The sequence below is a fragment of the Pararge aegeria genome, chromosome 3 (assembly GCF_905163445.1).
Source record: "Pararge aegeria chromosome 3, ilParAegt1.1, whole genome shotgun sequence".
NCBI classification, from domain to species: domain Eukaryota; kingdom Metazoa; phylum Arthropoda; class Insecta; order Lepidoptera; family Nymphalidae; genus Pararge; species Pararge aegeria.
In genome coordinates, this window is record NC_053182.1 from 11244626 (window position 1) to 11265334 (window position 20709).

At 35.0% G+C, this 20709-nt stretch overlaps 1 protein-coding gene across 1 annotated transcript in view; it reads left to right on the plus strand.

Annotated features, from left to right (window-relative positions):
* Positions 1-570: 570 nt before the first annotated feature.
* LOC120637178 overlaps positions 571-20709 on the plus strand; it is a 30558-nt gene continuing 10419 nt past the window's right edge. Inside the window, exons 1-5 of the mRNA XM_039908854.1 lie at positions 571-891; positions 10519-11825; positions 14816-14966; positions 17897-18125; positions 19737-19833. Coding sequence (XP_039764788.1) covers positions 10557-11825; positions 14816-14966; positions 17897-18125; positions 19737-19833 — 1746 coding nt within the window. The 5' untranslated portion in view covers positions 571-891; positions 10519-10556. The remainder of the gene's footprint in view (positions 892-10518; positions 11826-14815; positions 14967-17896; positions 18126-19736; positions 19834-20709) is intronic.

Consider the following 20709-nt stretch of genomic DNA (forward strand, 5'->3'; position numbering starts at 1 on the left):
ATGTTTAAAACATGTTTTAAACGTATTTATCCCACAAGACAAACATTCCACTGTGGTAACATGTAGTTCTACGTTTCCATTATATTTCAAATGATTAATGACATTTGTGTTTATGTAAACTTTCTACGTTGTAACGCTCGCCCCCACCTAAAGTGTTGTAAAACGGAAAATTAGTTCAACACAAATTGTGCTATTTGTAATGGTCTTACAAACACACAAAGAAAGGTCGTGTATTTATGTTTAGGTAGTAGTCAAATTAAGATATGTTCGTAATTAATAGTAACTTATTTTGTAAAAACAACTGTATCTTAAGCAATGTTAAATCTTTAGGGTTTTTGTTTTTGTTCCTTACTATATAAAATAAATAAGAAGGCAAAGGGTGGAACGCATGTCGCTGCACAATCCCTAAAAATTACCTAGATGTGACACTATTTTAAAATTGTGTCAACACGACGCAACGGCGGCGGGAGGCGGACTCAAGCGGCCGCCAAAGCAGCTTTGCGGGCGGCGGCAGTCGGCGCTCGTCGCCCGACCGTCCTCCGGTCCGGTGAATACAGCCTCCTCGTCTCCCTTGTATGGATTAATCGCAGCTAACAGAGAACGGACCCAGTGCGACCCACGCGTTCCCCGCGGTCGCTCGCTCAACATTTGCCGCCCTCGGAATATTGCCCCGCGTAGCGCTCACGTAGCTCACTCGAGCTACGGTATCGTAACCCGTAACATCGTGTTAGTCTTTAGCGAAGCTACTTAAAAGCATGTCATTAATAAATCCCCTATTGTGTTTGAATGACGAGACTTATCTTACGTTGGGACACCATGAGAGGCACCAGTGAAAACTTATTCGTGTAATTTCGCGTGCTATTACAGTGCTAGATTAATTGTTTGTTTAACGTAAGTACTTTATTTTAACTCGATCACTTAGTTTTCAATATTGAAAAAGTTAAGCTTCACTATTTAGGATTATTTTATAACTAATTTTAATTAATATATAATTATTATATAATTTTTTATTTTGGATTATCCTTGTATTTTGGACTACAAGGTTTCTTTAATAATTTACTTCAAATTATTATCTACGAATTGTTTTAATGATTATCATTAACATTTTTATTTTACGATTAAATTTTACACTTACAACTGAATTTATTAGAGTCGACACTATACGGTATTTCAAGCTTATATCCACTGATAAGCCACTAAGTGTACATTTACCCAATTTATCAATAATTCCCTACATAGTTTTTAGTTGTTATAAAAAAATACTTTACCGAAACTATTGCAATGTATTTGTAGGTTAATTTCGGATACATTCTGGTAAATTATGTAGAAGTATAAATCTTTATAATGTAATCATTGTTTTGGATAATGATACGTGAAACTCTAGTCTGATTAACTCCTAATTTTGCTTTCACCAGCATATTTGCAAAACAGCATTATCATTCTTTATTATTTTACATTACATATTCAGATAGTAAAGTAAGTTTAACGTAGATAGAACATGCTATTTTACACGAACACGAATTTAAATTTTCTGTTGCATCAAATCCGAACTCCAGTTTTAATTAAAACAAGTCAATATTAATCAAGAAGGCCGAGGAATTTACCTGGTCAAACAGGAATGTAAGCCAGGCTCAAACGGCCGCTTTGTTTGGCGTAATAACACTCGAACGACATGCTTTTACCTTGATCCGTTATTAATTGCTTCTATAATTAGAAACTTAGAAGTTATTTATTGTAACGATAAGGTATTTTTACCTTTGCCTAAAATACTTGTAAGGTTTTTTTATTCTTTAAATTTTAATCAAAACGGAGGAAGAAGTCGGAAACTTCTAAAAAAAAATCGTGTCGTAAATAAAAATTATATTTAATTTTAAAAATAAACAAATATTTTTTTAAGATGATAACTATATTTGTTTGTAAACTCAACATCCTCAACTTTTACAACTTACTGTTGAGCCTGAGCCTGAGAAAGATAAATTTAAAGCATTAACTCAACACCCTATTAAACTGTTATTAATTCCTACAATAAACTAACTGTGCTATTTATTACCAATGCAAAAAAAAATTACAAATGTCTATCAACTATGAGATCTTCCGACAGACAAACAACGGTGTTTTTTTACTCTCTTTTATGATAGATGTTGAATGATGAATTATGCGACTCTAAAGGAAAAAGGCCTATTTTAGGATCTATAAATCGAGCCCTTTCACATGATATTCTATTTGACCTAATTACCACACTACATTTTGACCGCATTTTGGCTAAAATTCAATACTGGAATTGTAATCAATGGTTTTCGAAGTTTGTGGTCACTTGTGCTTAATGAGCAAACCTGAAGGTAGATTTTTTGTTAGGTTAGGTTTTATTAGTTTGTTTGTTTATGTGGAAGATAAACCTAAGTTTGTCCCTAAGTTTCTTGTGCTCAATGTATGGGCAATTTATGTACAATGTAAAACAATATGTGGATTTAATTATAATTCAAAATCGGAATTAAAATTAGTCATTTACCAATGATATTGGTTCATTATATTGGTCGTAAGATCTACCTTCGTGTTTAATTTCAAGATTGCAGGTCACCGGCAAGTACCCTGTAGGTTTTGATAATATCAGCCAGTGAGTACGAAACCACGCCTTAAAAGCCAAAAATAAGAAACCAATTACTTAATTATTCGGTATGAAATTCGACTTAGTATGACCAGCTATCTCGGAGAACAAAGGTTTGGACAAAAATATTTAGAAGTTAAGTTGACGAAAAATTCAATGGAGAAGATAATCACCCTATTTTCAATGCGTCAAATTATATTTTTTATGTTTAAATTTGTACATATGGACGGACAAACCAAAATAGTGATACTAAAAGGGTTTTGTTTCTGCGGATCCCTAAAAAATATTTTGAAACGAACCTTATATAAAGTTTTAATTATTATTTTTTTTTTAAAGTTTTCTTGCTTAGCGTCATACCTTTGACAAGAACAGAAAAACTTTATAAATGCGATGTTACCTGGTTTTTTCAGAAGTATCACTTTTGACTTTCTAGGGTAACCTCGCATTTCTAAAATTTTTCTGTTCTTGTCAAAGGTATAACGCTAAGCAAGAAAACTTAAAAAAATAATCAGATGAGGATAGAAATCAGTGTATTAACCACGAAAAAAAAACTTACGTGGTAAATCCACAAACTGCACCTAATTTAGAAGTGGGTAAAAAAGGGTAAATCCATAATACTTTGTTTATACTTCATATACCATGAATAGCTTTTTACATCACATTAGTCGTTACCTGAATATGAGCGAAAGATTAGGTTAACTTAGGTCGGTTTATGTCGTCCTGATAATTTAGGATGTGTTTTTTTACAAAGTGCATATCAAGTGTGGTGCGAGCCTAGTGGTTAGGACTTCGGCTACACTTTGTGGTGGGTTCAAATCCCAGCACACCCCTTAAACTTTTCTAAGCTCAGTACGTTTTAACAAATTTAAAATATCACTTGCTTCGACTGTCAATGTAATCGTAGTTCAATAACATCGTGAGGAAACCTGCATGCCTGAGAGTTCTCCATAATATTATCAAAGGCGTGTGGAGTTTACCAATGCGCACTGGGCCGCCCTGGTAGACGACGGCCTAAACCCTTCTCATTTTGGAAGGAGACCCGTGCTCTGTAGTGGGGTGGTAATAAATTGATATGATGATGATGATTGAATATTACTGAATACACCGGTTTATTCTTGTTATTAACAAACATTATTTTTTTTTAAATTTAAACTAAGTATTTTTGTAACCCTATACCAAAAGGGTCGGTCCTGCTTAAATTAGTTTTACAAAATGTAAAATACAAAGGTTTGTTCACTAAACTCTTCGAACTTTACATTTTCTCGCCCAACTTTATCGTTTTAATTTCACATTAACGAAGACTTAAGTATCATGTATATACTAATTAATGAGAGGGTTTTTTTAAAACGTCGGTTAAAAATAGAGCACAAAGAAAAGATAACTAAACTAACTTACTCTTTTTTTTTGTCCGGTGGGAGGTTTTGCCCGTGGTTAGTTTTCACCCTACAGAAAAAGTCGTGGCACCAAGCGATTTAATGTTGCGATACGATGCCGCGTGGAAACTGCATAAAACTGTCATACCTTTCATCTTAAACTGCACCAGGTGAGATTTTAATCAAGGACTGACTTATAGTGGAATAAAAATAAAATAAAAAAGATTTTTTAAGAGTCTGGACCCTTTTATCTTAACATAACGTAGCCGGCGATAGACAAATGTTTTAACCCAAATATATTATTAATCAAACAACAATAGACTAAAAACCTCTTCCAACGGAATAGTTTTCCATAATCACCACGTTGGGCAGACTGGTCAATTATGGCAGTAGATACTAGTAGTAGGACAGAGATGCTGAGATTGCCGCCCGCTGTCCATTATATTCCCTCAGTCGCCTCGTACGACACTTGCGGAAAGATGAGGGGTGGTTAAAAACCACACGGCATATTCCATTAATACTTAACGTTTAATTTATTAGACGTATTTGTTCATTAAATTTTTCCACACTGTTATACGATATTTTTGTTATCTTTAACAATGGATAAGTCGGAAAACCTGCAACAGAACAAAGGTTTTCCTTAATAATTCCACCAACCTAATCCATTGTGAAAATTCCTCATCCCTATTTCATTGGGTCAATATTGACGAGGGTTCAATATAATACATTTAGAAGAAGTTTCACACATTACCTAGTAGGTATAAAGCAATAACGGAAAATCATCCATCACTCACTATTCCTAACTGGAGAGAATCAAAACAATTTGCAAGTAAACAATTATCCCAGAAGAACGTTTAAATCAAAATGAATCCAACCCTTGTTACGGATCCAATTCACAACCCTCTTAATGCTTCCTTACATCCTGGTGAGTCATCATCTAAAGTATGTAACTTAAGTTACATTTCGTAAAATTAGAAGACATGTTTTTTGAGAAAAACATTCTTTGTTTATTTGAGTTAATTTTTAAACTTTTTTAAATTAATTTATATAATTACTAGATGTGCCCTGCGGCTTCGCCCGCCTATAGTCATATATGAGATTTTGAGTTTTTTTCACAAACATTTTTTTTCTTACGTTTTTTTTTTTTTTGGAATTAAAAGTACAGTATATTATTTCTAATACCTCCAAGAATATGTATAAAAAGTTTCATAAAGATCGGTGCCGTTGTTTTCGCGTGAAAGCGTAACAAACAAACTAACATTCACATTTATAATATTAGTAGGGAAGTAGGGATTTACTTTTTTTATCAAAAAAATATTTGTTGTTATGATATGGAACTGCTGGATAATTAAAACCTAGAATTAAATTTAATTTTACTAACGCTAAAAAAGAGAAACTTCTTGTGTTCAGGTTACTTGCCGCACTTTTTATCTTTAGTATAGAAAATAAAAATATGCTTTTTTATCTAACGATAATTGATCATTTCATTATTAATTACTTGTAAAAGTTACTTCACCCTTATTGAGGTTACAATTGTAATAGTTACTCTGTGAACTCCATTAGAATGTGCTATTTGAAACGCACTGAGTCTCAATTAAAATGCAAGTACTGAATGTAGTTCATAATGCCAGTTGCCTGGTTCCACAGATATGCTAATTAATGCGACTTACATAAGACACATTCATCTTTAAAAAACATTTAAAGTTTTCCTTTCGTTTTGTTTTCTCCGCGGGTTTTCTCATTTAAATATCGTTCCAGCTAAATCATAGTACAAAATTAACTTGTTTTAGTCTTTGCACTTTTTATCAAATTATTTTATTCTATTCGCTACAAATAACTTTCCATCTTTATTTTATGTCGTACTTTGAGTTGATAAGTTAAAGATTTCTTAAATATCTTGAAAGCAAACAGGGCATAATAAATAAAATAGCTTTTCAAGTGACAATTAAAAGCGAAAAAGTAGTATATATGCTAGCTTAATAAAGTAGTTGCAATGTATCAAACCCGGATCCTTTGCCTTGCGAGGTAAATACCACCTCAAGTAAGGAAATTTACCTTAAGTAGTAAGACAAGGACCGATAACTCTTGAGTTGGATATGCCTTACTCGAGCTTATCCAAGAGATACGCTTAATAATAATATATTTTACAACGTAAATAATACTCGAAAATATATGACAGTCTTATTTTCAATACCCGGACTAAATTTATAAAATCTCAATTTCTAAATTCATTGCGGATGCGCTAATAAAAACATGTTTTGTTTCTTGTCCTCTTTATTGAAAATCAGACAAAATTAAGCTCTGACGCGACCAGATAAAGTTTACCTTCTAATAATATCTCGATATATGGAAGACCGTATTTTTTTTTTGTATAAAACGGATTCGGAAATTTGTTTCAAGCCGCATGTAAATTTTCATCAAGTATAATTAAAACAAGCATACCAATTAGGTAATCTTAAATATGTATAAAAAACCGGCTAATTGCGAGTTTGACGCTCACACGAACCCCTTTATTAAAACTTCAACTGACAGTTCCTTTTAAATGTTAGGACGTGACAAAACACAGTGTAGTAACGTTCCAGCAACAAAACCTCGTTTATTAATAAGGTTTATTATTATAAGGCAATGGTATTAAACTTATTCAAATCAAGCAAAAAAACACACAAAAATCTCTTTTCTATATGGTGACCGGTTATAACAGCAATAGAAGACATATTTTGTAAAAATTTCAACTCAACAGCGATACGGCTCGCTGACAGCGATACAGCGAACGCATAGTAACAGGGCTCGGGTACGGAACCTTAAAACTAAAGGCCCCAGATTCCTAAAATCAATATCGCTATATTTGAAGAGAAATCCTTTACAAAAAAACTTTTGGGTTATTGCTGTTCAAACAGGTTTTCTTCCTACATTTTTTCTTACAAGATAGGAAACCTCGGTCCGTCAGTCTGACTCGCACTTGTCTAGTTTTTTTTTGTTTTTTATCTTAGGGCGCCAATGAATTTAATAACTCCTCAGCAATTATTGCCGAGGCACAATCGTCCCTAAGCCCCAATTACGTTGAAGAACGATATCTTAAGACCCGAAGGATGTGAACAACCAAAGGCACGGAAAGCTCACCATTCATGATTGTTTTTTTCTGGCTGAGTGAGCATTTTTCTCGGCTGCTTACAAATGACCGCTTACCTAGAAGCCTCCAACAAAATATCTCTCTTCTACATTTTATCCAACCCTCTATTCGCTTCCATTATTTTGTTAATGGAATGATAGATGAACAAAACCAACAATGCATGTCTACATTATACGAGTAGTCATTATACAAACTGTTATCTTTATCCTAAGTAACGTGTCCCACTGCTGGGCGCATGCCTCATTGGGGAGAGGGATTAAAAGGTTAGATTAAAGAAGTTTGATTATTTGTTGAGGCCCGCCTATTAATTCATATTTCATAACATTTCTTAACAGAAAACCCCAATAGTTAAGAATTGTCTGCACAACCCGGAATTCTTAAGTATAAGAGAATTTGGAGCCAGACAGCTTCCGGACAGTAAAAAACCAAGAATAATGAGTATGATGCAATTTAGCCTTACCTTCTAAGATTGGAACACTGGTAAAAACGTACGATCCTACGTGTGTACGACAGAATTGAGAACATGTAATATGTTCTCAATTCTGTGGTTTGCACGTTTCGAACGGCTTATTAAAATTTTGCTACAACATCTCTAGTTTCATACGGACTTTTGGAAAGGACACTCCTTAACACGGCTTGGGTGGGAGCTAACGGGCACAAATCGTCACGTAAAGGAAAAACGTTATGCCCCCTCTATGCTTAGTCGAGCATAGTTCGGATTTTATCATCGTGTTATAAATGTGACTTTTTACTGATGGTCACAGCAGAGTACGTAATTCTTTTCTTACGATTTTCCCCGTAACCGCTTAGGATTTTTATTCCACTATTTTCTACAAGGAGGACGAAATCAGGCTTTCAAATAATGCATTAAGTACATTTTCCGACGGCGATGTAAAAGTATTTTGATCACTGAAAACGACTCTACCTTTGTCAACGTGGATGCTCCTAGTAAGAGTACTAGTGAACACTTTCTGCATTTCGCTAAAGTTAATGTATCAGTGCCACAAGAGCCACAACACAACGTATTTTTCCAGTTCTGAAAACGCGAGCTTCCTGATACATTCGCATTTTCAGTACAGAGAAAATCTTTGATACTACTCTAGCTGCATTTATTTTCCGTGTTGTGTTAAGCTCGTAACCGTTAGGGTTGTAGCAGTATAACCGGAATCTTTGGCGATTATTCGAATAATGCTAAGCCAGGTCCCTAACGGCAGTCTGTGACCAAATTTAGTAGGAATTAGTTTGTTATTCAAAAATGAAATGCTTGCAATAATATTTTTCGTAATCCGGTATAATCAACCGCCAATATAATTTTAAGCATATTGTATAAGTTTACATTACAAGTTAGCTCGTGACTGACCCCGCATGATTTCAACGCGTATATATCTTTTATTAAGTACACACGTTTTAAAAAATAATAAATTCTTCTGCTTCATATTTATTTAGAAATTACTTGTCCCCTAACTAACCCGGTAAATGTCAGCCGCACAAGAAAGTTCCGGATCACTTGGCAGGCGAAGGTAAGAACTAGGTATGCTCAGAATTTTGAGTCAACGTAGTAATCATCATATCAACCGATTACTGGCCCACTACAGGGCACGGGTCGAGAAGGGGTTAAGACCGTAGTACACCACGCTGGCCCAGTGCGTATTGGTGGCCTCCACACGCAATTGAGAACATTATGGAGAACTCTCATGCAGGATTGATTCCTCATGATGTTTTCCTTCACCTTTGAAGCATGTGGTAATTTAATTGCTTAAACGCACTTTACTTAAAAAAGTTAGAGGTGCGTGCTGGGATTCGAACTCAGCCCCTCGAAAGTGAGGTCGAAATTCTACTCACTGGGCTATCACCGATTCACTTTGGACTTCGGAGTATCTTTACGGAATCAAATACAAAATCAAAGATGAAGTGGCCGTGGGCGGGAAATGGATCGCAGGGAGTCGTTGAATACATGCATGACGCAAAACCGTAGCGTGTATAAATTTGAAAGAAGTGGACGTGCCGTAGTTAAGATGATAATGATCTAATCTGATAATGATAAAACAGATTCGAGCAGGAAATTGAAGCCGGGACCTCCTATTTAAGCCACAAAACACACCGATGCGCCAGAGAGCTAGCTCGGAAGTACCCTATTCGGCTCGCATTTGAGCATTCAACATTACCGCAAAACATTTTTAATGAAATGTGTCTCATTGTAATTTAAAAACAAAAATCTACCCTCGTCATTTCTTTTTATGGAATACGAATGAAAAGAATTTTATTCTTAAATCATGACGTTGCATAGTTAGACCTGCTTTTCTGGCGTAACAAAACCCCATTCTTTAGTCACTGCGCGTGTAATTTGATAATAATGAACGGAAAATGAACACTATGTATATAAAGAAAGTAGTCGAACTAACTTATAATATCTGAACCAGTGGTAGTCACTATAAAAAGACAGAACTGACGTTTCAAAAGTGATATAGATAAAAACTACTAGAAATAAAAAAATCTAATTATTTTAAGTCATACAGTAGTAAAGAATAGTTTGTTCGTTTGAGTGTGAGGTGCCGGCCCATATTACGTCTAATTTCAGATGACTTCTTTACAATGAAGGTTTGATTGGAACTAAAGGAAAGAAATATATCTGGTTAAATTAATTTGGAAATTTTAATTTATTCGAAAGCGCACATCTATTTCGAATTTTAATAGCATTTAGTATTAAGATTATTTTACTACATTACTTTCATAATATAACTTAAAACCACAAGAAAACCATATTTACACAAATTTCAGCGTCACATTTGTAATCTTAGTCGAGTCAGATATAATATTTGTATAAAGGACCTCTCCATCCATCTCTCGGTCTATTCAACGTCAAGTTGTGTACATTCATCGAATAAACAAATGAAAACTCAGTAGTGCGATGCCCGTTTTTATTTTAAGCTGCGTGAAAATATTACAATGCATCCACAATATTGTACATTTGGGCTAATCCATACAGAATCCACAGCTAACAGACGACAGTTGGTTGTTTGTTTTAGTAAGTAAACAAATCCTTTATTTGTAGGCACATTACCATTTACATGAATAAATTTGTGCTATTGTTTAGTGGGTATTTGTTATAATGCGCGTATTATTTTGACGACCGATTTGCGCAGTGGGCTGCGACACAGCTTTCTTGAGTCCAAGGCGGTGAGTTCGTTTCTCAGACCTGGAAAAAAGTTTTTAGATAAACATGAATGTTTTTCAGTGTCTGGGTGTTTATCTGTATTTTTATTAGTATATTATTCGTAAAAATATTCTTCAGCTATCTTAGCACCCATAACAAGCAACGCTTACCTTGGAGCTAGATGGCGATGTGTGTATTTTCTAAGTATATATATATATATATACTAAAATAAGTAATAAGCAATTTTCTTTCATAGGATGCCTTCACATCAAGCTTGTCGAAATTAAAGCGATCATGATTCATGTTGACAGTTTCAAGCGTTCCTCTCCGTCACCATCACGGTGTTCAGTTCGGAGTGACAGCCGGGTATTCCGTCAACCACGCGTCATTCAGGTGAACCGCGATGCAGCTACCATGATGGATGATGAGACCAGCGCTGTCGGAGGCTCCAGCAGCGGAATAGAGCCCAGCTGTCCATCTGAATATGAGTCACATATAAGCCAACATGCAGCACATTTCCGATCGCGGACGTTCAGTGACGGATTCATAAGAAACACCAGTCTAGAATTATTGCTCGGAGTAGATTGTGAAGCTTGTTTGGCTCTCGCTGCGCAGCAACATTGTATCAATCAACCCATACCCGACAAAGATTTTGATTTGGTATGCAATTGTAATGTCCGGCAGAACAATTACATAAATTGTTATCGCGACTCTTTCAAGCAGCGTGGACATACCCTTAATATTTATGACATAGAAAGGATCAAACGAGATACGGGGCGTAGTAGCCTAGCCATTGGATCACATCGTAGCCTAGACCGAAAACATTATAAAAGCAAAACTGTTGGAGTGTCGAGATATATTTCGAAGCAGTTCATATCATACGATCCAAACAATACACTCGTGCAAAAAATTAAACGAAAATTGTCTAATTTAAAAAAAGTGAAAGCTGAACCCATTACTAAAAAACCTCAAAATGGACTTCAGCTTGCTGATATTGCATCCAGTTCAACGAACTCACTAAAAAGGCTATCAATGCTGTCACTTGTAGATAAATCAAACAGAAAAATGGATAGTCAAAGTGGTATTTTTTCTTCTTCGGGTCTTCAATCAAAAAATGATCTCAAAAATATAACGACGTATGAAAACTTTTCTTCTAACATAGATCAATGTTTTGACCGACTTCGAAATTGTAACGAAGATATGACATCGCAAAAAAAATTACACTCGAGGAACTTTGAAAATAACGATGAACACGCCGTACGAAGTTCGCCTCTGATTAAATTTTCAACTCTCGATAATCGAAGTCGTTGTAGAAGTATTAGAAGACAGCTGTCGTGTAACGAGTTTCCCAACGACAGATTTAGAGATCGCGTATCAGAGTCATGGACGCAAGACGAAAATGCTTTTCTTTCCAGAAATTTGCACAACGATGTTGTGGATGATACACAATCATTTGTTGAACCTGACAAAGTTATAAGGAGCTCTGCTCGCGGTGCTCATGTGCTCTGTACTTGTAATACCCCACGTGACAGCAGGATTCCCTCAATATTTTATGATGCACACGTAAGTTATATTTTTATTTCGAAACTTTTGAAAATGTCTCAATTTAATTTATTATTTATTTTTTCTGTGTCCAAGGCCGTGGGTTCGATTCCCACAACTGGAAAATGTTTGTGTGATGAGCATGAATGTTTTTCAGTGTCTGGGTGTTTATATGTATATTATAAGTATTTATGTATATTATTAATAAAAAATATTCATCAGTCATCTTAGTACCCATAACACAAGCTACGCTTACTTTGGGGCTAGATGACGATGTGTGTATTGTCGTAGTATATTTATTTATTTATTATTATTTATTTAATTTCTATACTCCCAAGAATTATCTGCTTTTTTGTCTCGTCAGTACTAATATTATATTCATAGGAAAATTTATTACATTAAAAATTAAAAATACCCCCAGAAACCGTAAATCGATACCCATATTGAGTGAGTTGGAAATGTAAAATTTAAAATCCGAGATGGCCGCCATAACGAAATGGCGAGTAAAATTTTTTAAAGTGCATTATTCCACTAGTTTAGTCCATTAATTTAATATCCATATATGTAATCCACCATTTTGTGGCAGCGGCCATCTAGGACAGTTTTTCATGAAACGTAACGAAGAACACTCCAAACTAACACCCAATAGCACTTTATAATTGCAAAAAAGTGCTTACTGAGTGGTTGCATAAATTAAACTATTATGAAACGTAGGATTTTATGCAACTGTACGTATGAATTTAGCATCCCATACATTGTCACGGAAAGACACACGCGCACACGTTTATAACACACTTATACATACATTCACTTACACATACACTTACTTACACACATACGAACACACACACACGAACACACACACATACTCAAACGCACCACAAGTAGACACACATATTGTAATTATCTTTGGTTAACCTTTATAACTTTAAATTTTACTTAATTTTGATTTATATAATTTTGATCTACTTATTTATTTCAATTTGTATATGATGTTATGGAAGAGCGGGGCCGCCTGCCACAAGTGCGGTTAGCAATACTAGTAACTTACTAGGATGACCCCAATTTCATTGTATAATTTACGCTGTACGAAACAATTTTTTTTTTTTTTAATTCAATTTTTTAAAAACTAATTCCTTTAAAACATCGAAAATAAACAAAATAAAAAAACAAAATCAAAGTCGGTTCATCCAGTTTGGAAATACGACACACACACACCTATTTTTGGTACCACCTAAAAATAATACAAAAATTAGGCTACGAAAATACTGGACCGATTTCAAAGACTTTTTTACCAATAGATAGTTTTTTATCCAGAAGTAACAAAGGCTTCGTTTTATTTCAGTAAAAATAAGATTTTAATAATTGTATTTTTAAAGCAAAAAGAAAAAAGGTTACCATGCACCTAAAACCGCGTGCGCTGACTAAATGACCTATGTACTTAATATGTAATCAATCAGTAATCAGTAATCGATTTTGAATAAACCACATAAGAAATTAACTGTGAATTTTTTAAGTTCTTCAATATTCGTTACAAGAAAGAATCATTTTATCATCATGAAAACGTACGTGGGATGTTAACGTCTCTTTATAAGGCTATCCGCCTGGCTATTTAACATACGTTTACGCGGGTGGAACCACGACGAAAAGTTAGTAGTAAACATACATATATTTTTTATAAGTTCTAAATTATAAAAAACCAAGCTCGTTTGCAAAAGGGACGCCCTATTTTGATATGGCAGTCGTAAAGAACCATACATACGACAAACCTATTCCAGTTTGACTTTCAGTAGGATTACACTACCCTCAGTCAAAATATCACACCAGAGACGACAGGCATGCCTGATCCAATTTAAAAAGATCGGTTTCCAAAATCGAGTGCTACGACTTACGAGACCCCGTAGTGAGAGGTCGTCGTAAATTGCCTATTGGTGAACGATATTGCGAATCCGTTGAAATCTTAATAGACATCTACGGAAGGAATGTTTTTTTTTTAATTAGTTGTAGCAACTAACAAAGACCGTATATAACTAATAACAAAAAATATGGTTCATTATTTTATGACGAATACACAACGTTACAGCAAAAAATATACTGTCTATCAGTATATTTTTTGCTATAACGTTATGCATATTATGTATGGTCTGATAGATAAGCTTTTATTAGACGTAATAATATATTGAAAATAAAAAAATGCCTCGTGGTCCTTGTGGTTAGAATAATCGACTATATCACAATATTCTGTGGGTTTTATACTTAACAGTAATAGAGTAAATTTTTAAAAGCTTACGCTACGGAAAACGGCTTCTTTTATCTGTTTAATAACGACGGTTAGTGAGATATTCTTTATAAAGTGCACTCATTTTTAATGCGTATATCAATAGAAAACTAATCTTGTGACTAAATACGTAAATGTAAGCATTCCTGGGATGTAATGTAGGTCCTACATAAGATAATATTTTGAATGACGAAATCCTGGAACTCCAGAGATTCTGGCATCCCTGCATTACATAACATATAAATCCAGTCCATAGAGTCTATAAAGGTTCACGCACAGATTTTATCGAGACCCTACTTTTCGTCAAGATAAAGTGACTAATAAAGGTTTTATTTGATGTCGCTCCTGTACTTCTACTTGATTTTAAATCGTGCCAAAATACTGACCTTTTACTTTTATCTTAAATTATTGAGTGATTTGTATTGTGCTTTTAAGTAATTTTCAAAAATCATTAGTTGTGACTTCATCCATCAAAAAATCTATGCAAAAATAAATCCGGTGAAAAACGTAACAGTTTCTCATTTCCAACATAAACATTTAATAATCATTATTCTTTCTTTTCATAAATAAAAGAGGAGCGGACTGCTTTCAAGCATTGTCAGTAAGCTTCTGGGCAAACTTATCGCTTTCATCAATTACTGTCACACTCAAAAATATAGTTTCGCGGTATTTAACCAATACCGCCAAACTAGGTTTTTTTTTTATTTCCTCATGCCAACTATGGTTTTCATAGGGCAAAAAGCGAACTACTCCAGCTCCAGATGTGACAGAGCGGTCGCAAGGGCGAACGCCTGCTTGCAACGCCTGCAAACCTGCCCAGTGGCTTCCACCTGGCACAACTTCGACAACCAGCCACAGTTCCACCATCACTGCTAATTCTTCGCGTAAGTTACTTGTTACCTAAGGCTGACTAATTAATGGATGGTAGTGCTAAGAGACTCGGCAACAAGGTTATCGTCAATGCTAGACTTCAAAGTTTGCAACACCATCGCAAAGTCACTTATCTGTCGGCATTCAAAGATAGATATTTTGCAGATTGCGTAGGAATTAATTCATTTAATTTTGTTGAACAATTCTGTTTACAGAACTACTAGGATGTTTTCTAATCCTCATCTAGTACCTATGAACCGTGAGGCATCGAAAGGGCCTGAACAGTTAAGCCCGATTCACATTAGACTTATGTGCCATGTCGTAACGCGTGGGCAGGCACAACAACGCAAGTGCCGCGCATCACGTTAGTCTTATCTTCGTACCTCCATATGAACTTCTGATGGACTTACCTGGTCGTTTAGTACGAAACGTAAGCAATGTGCGTCCGGCTTCACGTAATTTTACCTCCATCGACTTTCCTCGTTCGGAAACTGTGCAAATAAGCCTCCGTTTTACAATCTCGGATAGGAGATCGGAAGCTGAAGGAACACACAATAGTAAGCATATACTGAGGTTTACACAACTCGTTTATAATAATAATCCCTAGTTTTGTTATTGTAAAACGAATACGAATTTAATGTGTAAAAGAATAATTTTAATTGTGATACCACTTGAATAACTGGGATAAAGTTATATGTACCTATTAATCAAGAAGCTTAATCCCACATAAGTAATGGATCTAAACTTGAAGCAATATTACATGTTATCTATTTGATCACACCAAGGGTTGCTACAAAAAGGAAAAATGTTAACGGGAACAGATTTTTACTGAAATACAAATTCCAAACACTTGCGTAATTATTTAAAAGTTATATAAACACCATACTGTCAAAATTATTAAGGTTTACAAAAAAAATACACTTTCTACAGGCTTATAAGATTGAGTACGTTTCTTGATATAAGAACTATACACATATAGGTAACGTCGGTAACGGACATTGGAGGAGCCACGAAGCAACCCTATTTGAAACCCGTCTATAATTTTCCATCCCGTAGTAAACTGTACTATAGTAGTGTTGTATATGAGAAGGCGGGTAGACTTAATGAAAGCTTCCGACTACTATTGCTATGACCTAAATCGATTTTGATGTCGTCGTTCTTCGTCTTCTAAACGTCAACAACTGAAACTCTTAAACGGATTTACTGCTCTCCATAAGTGTGTCGGATGATATTGTCGGTCGACGTTTACCAATGCTACATTTTTTACAACGGCATCCATTGGTCTTTCAAGCTTCTCTCAATATTCCCCACCCTTGCGCTTCTTAATTAATGTATTATTATCTATGCTTTGTTCTAGTTCGAATTTCTGATTACTAAGATCACATAGAGGTCAAAGCTTCGCGATGCAAAGCTTTCTCCAAAAGCTGAGCTTCCTTTCAAGCTGATAATCAAAAATAATGTTCAGAGCCGCATGTCATTACGTCAGATATATTATTTGCTATCTAATATGTTTCACAATAAATTAATAGTCAAATGGTTTCCTAAACGATTAAGCTGAATGATGTCTACCCAACTGTTTATAATAACAATTAATAAATATTTTAATGAATTTCATTTCGGTGACCTCATAGCGTGTGATTAGATTAAATACGAATTTGAATGCATTGAGCACTAGAACACATCCGATATATTCATTCTCCTAAAATTTGGGAATTATTAAAATAGGCATTTTGTTTGCATACCGAAAATACAGGGACAGTAAAATTAAATTGTGTTTCACTTTTGTGAAACAAATAAAACATTTCACGCATAGTTACGACTTCAACGTCATACAGAAACAGGGTTAAGTTAAGCCCAGATATAAACGCGCTTTGTGTTGCAACACAATAAATCTTTCAAAGCCTTCTTGGGCTAGTAGTAGGTAAATAGTAAGTATTCACTATCGAGTTAAATGGTTGTGAGCTCGATTCTCAAATCTCATTATTTATTAGATACTAGCTGCGCCCCGCGGTATTCCTAGCAATAAACAAGTTTATACACGTAATTCAAATATAAATAAAATAAGCAAATATTATATAATTCTAATATGCGAAAATTTGTTATGGCAAAATATAGCTATAGTTATAACTGACGTGTTATTCAGTATAGCACAAATCGCACTAATTTCGGGCTAAAATGTGTTAATTCCATGCCTCCGATCCTAGTTACTTTCATAAGTGTTAAAGTCCGCCCGCCCGAATTGGTGCTGCCTCCCTTGAGGGCAAAACCTGTGCCTAGAAATTAAACACTAATAGCAGAGTAATCATAGCCGTACAAAGGTCCGACGAAACCAGAGCAGTCATGTGGTTAGTGCGGAGCGAGGAAGGACTCTTACTGGCTCAGTAGTAAGGGACCTACAATCTATATAGCCTCTTCTACTGCCGTCACGCTATCAACGCGATGTCACGAGATCAAAGGCATCGCAATATTCTATATCCCTTCATTAAGTTGTGTTAAAAGGCTGAGTATGACGATTATGATCTTATTTAAAAGCACATAATATACTATAGAATTTAAAAAACTACGGATTAATACAATCTTATTTAAATTAAAAATAAACAATATTAAGATCCTCCCTCATAGTGACGGTACACGATGCCCTCAGGCCAAAAGTTCGAACTGATAAATCCTTGTCTCCCGCCGGAACTGTAATAAGCACTTAGGATCTAAAGTTGTTGTCTTCCGTGACTCCAGTTTGTCCAGGATCAGCCAGACTTCGACCATCCGAGTGCCTTCTGCTGCTGCACGCATATGTTTTTATACGTGTCGTGGTTGTATCGTAAGATATAATCGCGATGTATCCGGATTCAAATACGAAACATATATGACACATAAACCGACACATCGGGCCTTGCCGCTTGCCGTGTCTTCTGCAGGCGCTGAACCTAGTTTATTTCTTTAACAGGCTTATCAGCATGGCACCGCCGTTGGTGTTGTGTTGCGATCTTGGTGCTGGTAGCCGGCACTGCCTGTGTTGCTGGCCCTCTGGCTCTCCGGGCCCCACCGGGTGCACCGCTACACGAGCGCTTGCGTCTCGCAGAAAGACTCCTACACGACACTCCGCTGGTCGATGGTCACAACGATTTACCTTGGAACATAAGGAAATTTTTGCACAACAAAATCAAAGATTTCAGGTCGAGTTACTATCTTCTTAATCCCCATGTTAATGATCAATCTAATACAAGATCAGATAGCAAAATTAGACGAATAAACAAAAACGATAGTACAACTAATTTCAATCTGCCATATAAAAATTTTGTGTTACTTTGATTATTCAAAGTCAAAGTTAAATATTTCTTTATTCAAATAGACACATAGATGGCACATTTGATGCGTAAATTACATGTAAAATGTGACATAGGAGTGAGTTGATGGCGATAAATAAATTCGTCAACTTAAAACTAAAGCTATGAGGGTTCCAAACGCGCCCTGGTCTAAGAAGAAGCCTACAACAAACTTAGCCAGTTATTATTTTTTTTTTTGTTATCACTATCTCACATTGTCATTTAAAAACTATTAAAGAAGCAACCTGGTTAGAGCAGTAATTTACACCCTTGCATTTTTATCGTTGACGTAGTCCGTAATACTACAATAGGACTATTCTAGCTTTCGTTTAATACAAACTTTGAACTTTTTCAGAGACATCTCCAAAATATCAACTGGTAATTTATTGTAAAATTGTATACAATTTCCTTTAAATGATTGATTTCAGGCGTAAACTTTTAAAATGAGGATAATCTTTTAAGAATTAAATCGGGCAATAATTAAATAAACAATAAAAACAACACAGAAAACTATTATATTTAAAAGAGGAAAAGGTTTTGAAACATTTTTTTAATGCATTTGTTTGCGTATGGTTCCTTGTTTTTTTTTAATGTGCTATACAGGGTAATTTTAGCAATATATTATATCAAATTGGGTTAGATTTAATGTCGAGTAGTCTGACATGTAAGTTTTCATGCCTAGAAACAAGTTAAGCGCATTAGTCTGAATTATTATCAACTAATAGTACTGATAATCATATTAATAGTTGACATTAATTCAATGAATCTTGTAATCTCATTATGTTACTTTAAATCGATTACTATAAATACATGTTGCTAAGAGAGAATAGTACCTACCTATCTACCAGCCATATTTACCTAAGCGATGGTTACTAGATTCCGTAATACTAAACTGGCATCGAAGTAAGAACACTCAATCAATGCTTAAGACCGTCAACCTTCCTGGCACTGTGGTGAACATTATGGTCTTATAAATGCGAAGTTCCGAATTCGCACCACGTCAGCTGAAAATTTGGGAATTCATTATTTAAAAACCTTAAGCAGTTTAAATACTTGGGCGTTAATTACAAAACTTATTTACGCATTTAAATACATTTGAATAGAATAGTCCAATAATCAAATACTACAAAAAATAAATAATTCACATTCATTGAGAACAACTTCCTCGGCGCACGCAACCATGTTATATGTAACGAACTTATTTATAGTACGTAAGCCAACTTGCCCGCCCGATAGGGCTAAGAATGGGTTCGGTTTCTTTTTTCCACCCGCAAACCTGTGGTAGGCCAGCTGGGCATTGATTACGCGCCCGTACTCTCAATGAGTATACAAAGAACTTGACTTACTATATTATATCTTACTCATTGCAATTATGGTGCTATTTTTGTTTTACTATCATATGATATTTATATGTATAAGAAAGAATTGTAGTATAATTATAATTATTTTCATAATTAACAGATTCGATGAAGATCTCCGTACCATATCGCCATGGGCCACGAGCTCTTGGAGTCATACAGACTTACCACGTCTAAAGCAAGGACGCGTTGCAGCTCAGGTCAGTATTAAACTCCTTTACCCACTGTGTATGAGTTACTTTCTCTGCCAACGACTATATCAGGCAGCCAGAAACACAAGAATCATTTTTTGAATATGCTTCAAACAAAATTGTTGTATCTATTTTCTGCAATTTTTTTTTCTAATTTATCGAAATTAAATCTTTGAAACTAATACCTCCCTGTTCTTAAAACTTAAAGTGGGCCGATAACTCATAACTGAGGACAAAGAATAATTTACAATTTTAAGTTTTAGTAAAGACAAATTTTTGATGATTTTTTGTTAAATTGGTCATAGTCGTTGGTGGATTTTTATCCACTAAACTATTTTTTTTTGTGATATTTAATGTTCATTCCATTATGAATACACACATAAACTGAAGTTGCTTTGCTTTAGAATAAAAGTATTTTTGAACTACTAGATCTGCCCTCGACTCCGCCCGCCTGTGTTTCATCCATACTTTTTCACTAATGAGATACATGCGACAGTTGGTAAAGTCCGGTAAAGGAAACTGGACACAGTCAGTCACCGATTTCTATAACTGGACATAACTGGTAACATTATAAATGCCCTGCGCATTTATGAGTCTGTTAATACAGTTGTATTTTAGTGGTCACAATGACAAAAGTAATAATTTAAGAAGACTCTTAAGCCATATTACAATTTAAAAAATCCGTTGGTATCATACTAGGCAAGCATCTATCGTAGGTGTCTATTCAAGTTGTGTTTACTTATTGCTCGGTTGGCTCGGCACCGCTGATTGCAAACAAACTTCTTTTACTATTCGATGCACATAATATTTTATTGAAACACACGAATTTGCATTTTTTTTCATTAGTCCTATGATATATATGGTCGACCATTACGACACTATTAC